The sequence below is a fragment of the Embiotoca jacksoni genome, unplaced genomic scaffold, assembly GCF_022577435.1.
Source record: "Embiotoca jacksoni isolate LCO1_2020_lvr unplaced genomic scaffold, fEmbJac1.0.p SCAF_1, whole genome shotgun sequence".
In the NCBI taxonomy this organism is placed as follows: domain Eukaryota; kingdom Metazoa; phylum Chordata; class Actinopteri; family Embiotocidae; genus Embiotoca; species Embiotoca jacksoni.
In genome coordinates, this window is record NW_027185229.1 from 8,648,441 (window position 1) to 8,657,045 (window position 8,605).

The window sequence follows — 8,605 nt, forward strand, 5'->3', positions numbered from 1 at the left end:
GCTTTTCCACCCAATATACACGTGTCCTTTTTTCTTGACCCTCTCTTTGCAGAACACCCAGCCATACTCCCCTTTTTAGCTTCCGGAAGCAAAATGCAGAGGATGCATCAACAGAAATTGAGCTGCATTCTTGCTTCTGTAAAGGTTAGTCTTTTTCTTAAGCTGTTCTTCCTTTTTGTTTTCCCGTCTCTCTTTCACGTCACTGTGTGTGCTTGAGTGTCGGGCAGTAGGAGTGGGACCAACTCATGTTCAATGACTTCCCATTAACCTAAATACTCACTGCGAAATAATCAAGTGTGTGTTTACATGCTGTGCATGATTAGGCAGGCGTGACACAAATACTGATCGCACCATCACCCACTGTAAATATTTATCAACCAGCATGGGCAGCGTACTCATAAATAATAAGTTGCTGCATTTTGCACAGAAACAGTGGTGAATATTACTAAAATGTGGAGTGTAGCGATGGGTAAACGTGCGCATACATACAGCATACTGTAGCAACACACTCATGGAGTACTGTAAATGAAACGTACACACAGAGCCAGGTCCACCCCTTAACAGAGCCCTGCTGTCTGTGATCAGAGTGTAATGGCAGGATCAGTCCCTCTTCCTTTCATTGCCTCCTTTGTTCCATGTCCTGTTTTTGTCAGCCTCTGTGTGTGTTTGATTACAGTGCCTTGCACTGGTCTGCCAATCCCATTAGGCACTAATCTGTGACATGCCACTTGCTCCTCTCTGTGTGTGTCCTCCTAGTTGTGTATGCACGCACATGTTTGATGTGTTTGATATGTCTGTGTTTGTACGTGTACACTCATGTGTGCACAAGTGAGACTGTCAGGCAGGCCTCTTCCCTTTTCGTTGTGTGGCTTCTTATCAGAGGCCACTTGATATCCTGATCCCCCCTCTGAGGGTCTTGTTGAAGCAGCTATCAGCACACAGCATAGCCCACAGACTACATGAAAGGCCTTTTATCCTGCACTCTGCTGTCTTTTTTAATCAACATTCCTCATTCACCTGCCTCTCAAGCCAAATTGCCTCATTTGTATTTGTTCCGTCACAAGCCAGCAAACCCACAACACGGTACTGTTGTTTTTGTTGTTGTCATTTTCTTTTTACATTTTCAATCATTTCACCTTCAGGTTTTTCATTTAGCTCTGAAAAGTGCCAGTGAAACACAATTAGGCCGGCAAAGGTACCTGTTCAGCCACATTCAGACTTCATCACCATCTTTTACAAAAATTGGCATGAAAAGTAAGAAGCCGAGCGAAGCCAGAAGCCTGCTGACACCCATGTTTCTTCTTTTCTTTTCTTTATGTGTTTCAGAGAGGGAGCCCTTCATTGCCTGTTCTGTATCAACAGACAAGGCAGGCCCTTTTGTTTGTGGAGGTCCCAGTGAGAGCGAGGCTGGGGAGCACCTTCCAAAACACTCGCCCATCATAGAACTGTATTACCCGCTCCACTGGCTAGATCAATCCTTTTCTGCTCCCTCTGAACAATTATACTCCTTAACAGAGACGGGCAGAATGACAGAGGCTGTAATAAAAGCATCTTTTCTCTTGCTCATTCTTCTGCCCTTTTGATGACAGTGAAACAAAAACTGTTCATTTGGTAACATTACTGTTAGAGACCAAGGGTAAATATGAATATGTTGTCAGCATCAAGGCAGGAATGTGATGATACAACCTTGCTCAGGCATTCCATGAATTTGAATGGCTTTTTTTTTATTATTATTATTTCATATTGTATCGTAACCACTTATTTATGTACAGTAGTTGTTTTAACTAGAAGGATCAAGAAATTCCACCATTGAGTGTGTCAGATGAGCAAGTGCAAAGCATTGAATTTAGGTGGATCAGGCCTTTTACACCACCATCTCTCACACTTTACAGTGTGCTTCTTCTCCTGCTAGTGTGACATGATTTACTTGCTGTTCAGAGAACCACATGTCCCTTATTAAAAGGACCAGGGGGCACTTTTTCAAGCTAAATAACACACTGTGACATGATGTAGCCCATCTGTAAGACAGTCTTGAGAGCAAAAAGTGACCTGCCAGCAGATGCATCACCGTCTAATTTGTCAAATCGGGAGACCGCACTTTGCAGTTGATGAAAATGAACTCCAAAACGGCCGTGCCACATATAGTTCAACTCCACCCAGGAATGATCTGTTCCACCTCTGTGCTTGACAACACTTCTCCTTCGTCCCTGTATAATGTCATCATGGCGACAAACAGAAAATTGTGCACAAACAGTTAACAGTGTGCTGTTTGAGATAAATAATAATGAGCAATGTTCCCTTAAAGTATGAGACTCTAAGCTGACGGATGCAAACCAGACTACCAAAAGTGCCCAAATTGTCATCCTTATGACATATTTATACAGGTTTCGGGTGAAGGAGTTCATTCCAAGTGCTACATACTCATTTTCTTTTCTTTTTCCATTGTCAATGTCACATTAAATTGGTCTTGATGTATTTTGTTGTCTGGAGTCTTCTGTTTTTAGAGGGTGCTCTTTAGTGCTGTTTGAAGAGGTTTTTCTCAGCTGGCATGATTGATTTGTTCAGCCCTAAACAAGAAAGGGGGAAAAGGGTAGGCTGTGTTTGCACTAAATCCTTTTGCTAAGGCAATTGTCCTTGGGTGCTTTTACTAACTGAAGTCTGAGTAAATTGCAGTTTAATGCGGCCAGCAAATTAGAATGCAGACAGCTAAGTTGCCAGCAAAAGATGGGACAGGCAAGAAATACTTGAGCAATCCGCTGCTACCTGCTGCACTGCTCATTTGAAGAGGACAAAAAAAAAAAAAAAAAAAAATAGAGGACACTTTTAGTCACTCTCACATGCATGTGGATTGAAATGACAACATTTGCATACAACCCCTCTTCTCTGCTAACAAACCTCTGGTGAATTGTGTCTGAGATGGGAGGGTGATCCTCAATGTGTAACCTGTTACTTTTTCTTGTATTCTGGCAGAGGTAATTTTTATATGTTGCCAGATGGTGCAGATGACACAGATGCAAATGCTGGACAGATGAGCCCAGAGGATTACTGTGTAAAGGATTATGGGAGAAAAGAGCAAATCTTTACAGAGAAAGACGCTGTGATAAAATCAAGAGGAAAAGCGTTAACTCTCAGCAGCCTTTAAAAGCATCCAGAAGTGCAGCAACTTAAACTGACATGATGTAGTCATCAAGGTGAATAAACCAGTACTACTCTATCATAGATCTGTTGGACAGCTGCTTTAAAATGTCATTTGATCTCAGCCAATACTTTCCTTTTTTCTGGAGCTTTCTAATATCAGCATCTTTGAATAAGATCCTTAAATTTGTCAACACAAAACCTTGTAAAAGTTGTGCAGTCCTATATTTGGGATTTGAGGAAACATTTTTCCCTCATTAACACCTGATATTACCATGCTATCTGTATCTGGATACTGACCTCTGATCCTGTATTTACACCTGTTTTAAAAAGGTGACCTTGCATTACGATAATGCGTTCTGTGTGCATTTACACCCTGCATTAGGCTTTTTAAGACCGGAGGAAGTTGTGCACAGTTCTAAGAACTCTTAGATAAAGTACCATCAAGTTCTGAGAGCTCAGTTTTGGGGCACCTTTTTACCTCCTACTTCACTTCCTCTGTAACCGCTCTTTTCAAAGCCTCCAAGCTTCCTCGACAAAAACAGTAATTTTACCTTGTAGGACAGTTGTTGGTCCAACGCTGCCTTGATTAGTTAGTTCTTTTGTGTTATTGTATGACTTCTCTGGCGTTTTAACACATTTGTTCAGATACACAAAAATGTAATAATGACTTGCTAAAAAAAATTTTAGCAGCCGGTATGACTGCACTGCAATATATTTTCTCAGGCACTCAAATGTTGGGTCTGCAGCTGCTCTCATCATTCTCTGAAGCATAATCTCTACCCACAGAAAGACATGGCCAATAAAATCATTTGGCTTGAGCATGTTGAACATACTGGAGCTCTGAGACTATGTACTACAGCTTTCCACGCAGCACTCTCCAAAATCAAATCCGCACACCTGGCTACCACCTGCCAAGCCTGCTGGAAATGTCATGACTGTATTACTTTGTTGACCAGGATTAAGGGATTTCTAATTGGCCCCACAGTGTGCACAGAACCTCAGATTGCGTCCTTCTAAAGCAGTAAAATACCTGGAAAACACGACGACACACTTCCACGCTTTTGTTGCACAGACATTACAAGAGGGCAAGCAACTCGACAACTTTAACTGTTGCAGACATCATGCACAGTTATTATTGAGCTTCCGGTTGAGCGGAATGCTGAAAAGCAGGACATTCAACAGCGGTCTCAAGGCTGCACAATGGACCATTGAAATATGTCCAGGTCTGCAACTGAGGCTGAATGAGAGTCCGTGAACCAGTGTCACGGAGAGAGAGCTCAGACTACACAGTGGGGCCCCCGAACCCATTTAATGAAGCCAAAGTCATATTATCAGGTTGGAGGAAAGTCCTCAGCTGTGATTGGCTGACTTAGTATGAAGGAGGTTGAGCAGGCTTGGGTGGGGATGAGGGGTAGGGGTGCTAAAATAGTCTGAGATTAAGTAAAAAATCGGTCATTTTAGATTTACACAGCATGGAAACACACCAGGATTCCTTTGTAGTTTTACTGATATACCGGTAAACCTATAAATGCCAAACACACCTTCATTTTCGGCATGGCTTCCACTCATAAGCTGTTTTTAGTAGCAGTGTGAACCGGGAGGGGAGACGGGGCTGTACAAAGCCTCGGCAGTTCAAAAGACTCCCCTTGTTTTTAAAACGTGCGAATGAAGCATATCCTCGGGGTCTAATCCTCACACACGTGTCTGCCTTTGTTCAATCTGTTCAATTTGTATGTGTGTTTTCTCTCCTCTTCTCTTCCTCCTGTGTTGCAGATTCATCCCAGGACCTAACAGAGAGCACCCATTGCAGGGCTGAGCGCCAGGCTCTTCCCCTCACGTACCCTTTTTCTCTTCCCACTGAATGGACTAAAACTATTACATCCACGACTACTGACTGGATTACCTGGGACCACAGAAAGGATATCCACCCAGATAAAACAGCTTTTCTCGCGTGGTGCCAAGGATTTGAAACCAGACTAATCCTCTGTTTGATCAATGAGCCCCATGTTGGTGACTCTCCTCTTCCTCACAGCTGTGGCCAGTTTCCGACCTACTCCCTCTCCACTCCCCTCGCTCTGTCTCCCCCTAAAAAAAACTGAACCAGCTTTGTAGGGGTTATTTAGAGGTTGCTAAAACAATATTTGAAGACATTCTCCCTGCCTGCCCGAAGGTGAGGAGCCTACATATATGTGAACATGGGATCCACAGAAATGAGGACACAACCGCGGGAAATTACCTCGATATCGTATTATTTCTGTGCGGGAGGCGTTTGTATTTGACTCGCTACCTGAGCCTTATGGTTTTGCTGTGACTACATGGAGGAGATTTAGCTGGAAAACCTCTGGATTTTGAGTAAGTGCGTCCACGAGCAGCCTAATGAGTCAAACAAAGAATCTTTGAGAGGCTTTAGGCTTCACCCTCATGGCCTCACCTTCATTCTCTACAATGGACATTTTGACTTTTATCGGTGGGCATAACATGTAAATTCATGTGCACTTCTTTTCTTTGTATGTAAGATAATTTGTGTATATATTCACATATATAAATACATTACATATAAGAGGACAGATCCAAGAAGCTGAGAAATACATTAAAGACTCTGTTAGGAGCTCAACCCCCATGGTGGCATACTGATTAGCCCCTGAACATAATCCAGTGGCTGTTGTCCCAATACAGTGTGTGTTTTGGCAGTGTATGCTTGCATCGGGAAAAGCCACAACGGAATCGTAAAAATAAGTTCTGGTCACTTTTGTCATTCAGCGATGTTGTTGGGTAAAGCCAGATGCTTGTAGTTTCTGTAAAGATGAGGAAAACACTGTATAGAACTGCCTCACAAAAGAAAGCAGCACTAACAAACAACCCTTGACCTTTTCCACTCTGATATAGCCGGGCCTTTGAACAGAGGCAGAAAAAAAACTCGGACCATAAACAGACAGTTAGTGTCACTTTCTGCTGTGGAGAGTGATTATATGCATCTCCTTCTCACACACCAGAGAGAGGATTTATTCAAAATGACAGTGAGAACGTATTAGTCACAATGGAGAAACATAGTTATCCCCCAGTAGATATAAGTACATTACAGGACAGCCTTAAGAGAAATAAAAATGGTTTTCTATACTGATATGCTGTCTCCCCTTTCTCCATGTGGTGATGATATTTTGAAAATGTTCCTCTTATCACTATTTGATATGTTGTAATATGTGGGTGGAAGATCTTGTCAGAGTTTCATTTATATTACATGTTAACATTGTGAGCAGACTTTTTATTTTGCTTGACTAAACAAGCAATCAACAACGGCACAATACGAGTATGAAAATGACTTACGGGTACACACACACACACACACACACACACACACACACACACACACACACACACACACACACACACACACACACACACGGCAGTAATCACAAACGAATCTGTGATGCTTCATTTATGCAATTCCCTTGGTGGCAGAGTGGATTTATCACAACAGAACATTCAATTCATTCACGCAATTAGAATAAAGATTTCCAATATCGGGCCAGGCGAAATTCCAGATGATTTTCAATATCAACCTCCTCTCTCCGCTGATATTAGGCTCGTTTCTTGTCCCGGTGGACACAGTAGTGTACATTCATCATTTAAGAATTTGGCTAGTTTCACAGAGCCTTGTGCCTCGCTGAGTAGTCACAGAAGGAATGAAAAAGACAGACACATCAATCTCGCTGTGGTCCTGCCAGAATCATGGAGGAAACATGCAAAGGAAGAGCGAGCTAAAGAGTTTGTTCTTTTTTCCTCCTCAATGGTTCATTTCCTTCTTTGTTTTCTCATCTTTAAGAGGATTCACTGTCATGCAGTCTTATTGAGCCTGGGCTAAAGAAAATGAGTCAGTGAAGGAGTTGGGGTGTCTGTGTGTGTGTGTGTGTGTGTGTGTGTGTGTGTGTGTGTGTGTGTGTGTGTGTGTGTGTGTGTGTGTGTGTGTGTGTGACACGTGTCTCTGGGTGTTTTTTTTTGTTGCAATAAATTAATATGCGAGTGTATGTGTGCATTTTTCTGTTAAACCAGGCCCCTGTGTGTATTTTTAGAGAGGGTCTGTGAAACAGACGTCCCGCAACGACATACTGTGAAGATTATGCTCAAATTCAGTGCTTGTGTAAATCAAGAGATTTCCCCCTCCCTACTAAGTGGATTTCTCCTTAAAAGGTGCTTGGGGAGCAGAAATGGAAGAGGTGCTCTTTCTTATTCTCTTGTATGCCCTGCTTAGCTCTATCCAGAAAAGATGGGAGTCGGGCTGTGGTGGGAGGTCCTGCTCCATTTTAGACAGAGCAGAAAGGAAAACAGCATGAATACATAACAGGGGCCCGGGTCCTCCTTCTCTGCAGCGCTGCGCAATCTCAAAAGAGAGACATCCATCAAGTCCTGCTGACCTCCCGCTGAGACAGGGAGACAGCCATGTCCACATCACGCTTGATGGCTAATCAACGCCTGACAGCAAGGACAACCTCTCTCATACAGTCAAGACGTGTGCAGAAGATGCCGCACGGTGTTGTTTAGAAAACTTGCATTAGTAACTTCCAAGGGTATCTCAAGTTAAACCTAAACTTTTGCCCCACGTAGAAGTTAAATGCCTTGTTGCTTTTAGGAGCTTTTAGAAAGAGCATGCATTACTCTCTGACTGCACTTCTGTCTTTGCACTTTATCACATTCATATCCTTTAATCATTTTGAATAGCAACCTATAATTTGCGGAAAGGGCACACTCCTTACCTGTGGGGGCTTTGTGGCCTATAATTATAGTCATTATGGTCATGAGTCACTGTGAATATCAGCTTTACAATGCACATCCAAAGGAGCTGGACAACTAAGTGCTCCAAAATCATTAATGACACTAAAACTTTTCTATGCTTCTCAATGACAGCTATTCTGAAACTTCGGGCATTATTACCAGAGGCCCATTTTCTATGAAAACTAATGATACAGTATCAGACAGTCTTGTGATGGAGTACAATTAATCTGTTTAATCACTGAACATACGAAACAGGAACAGTGTCAGCATTGTCAGGACAAACATGTTAATGAGGAAGATCTGGTTTTCTATGACACAACTCAAAGTTTATTCAAAGTAGCCAACAGCTGCAACTGTGCCACAGTAGAGTACCAAACTTCGATACTTTTATGACAGCGATCGAGTTGTTTCGATATAGAAAAATTGCTTGTCATTAAGTAGTAAATCTCATCAGGGTGAGTGAGCCACTAAATATGCAGCATTCTTGTACCAACATCTAATAATACTGGTTTGTTGACTGACTCTCATCGAGACATCAATGTGAGGCTCCATTTTATCAGTCTCGATATCAATTATCATATGACAGTGCGAGAGAGTTTAAAATTGCCCAGGAGCTGAAAACTTCAACTATAGTTGTAAAAAAACTAGTTTTTTTTACAACTATGGTACAAGATTTGTACTTTGTACTTAGTGTGTA

The 8,605-nt window shown here is 42.2% G+C and overlaps 1 protein-coding gene across 3 annotated transcripts in view; it reads left to right on the top strand.

Moving 5' to 3' along the window:
- Window positions 1-6,259, top strand: part of LOC138197290 (chemokine-like protein TAFA-1) — a 105,237-nt gene extending 98,978 nt beyond the window's left edge. The window contains exons 5-6 of one of the 3 annotated variants that reach the window (XR_011178194.1): window positions 53-144; window positions 4,912-6,259. Coding sequence is in view for 1 of the 3 variants with exons in the window: in XM_069148131.1 (XP_069004232.1) it covers window positions 4,912-4,929 (18 nt within the window). In the remaining 2 variants the exon portion in view is untranslated. Of the gene's footprint in view, window positions 1-52; window positions 145-1,326; window positions 2,476-4,911 lie in introns of those variants that run through there. The other 2 variants (XR_011178197.1, XM_069148131.1) reach the window with 2 other exon arrangements.
- Window positions 6,260-8,605: the final 2,346 nt, after the last annotated feature.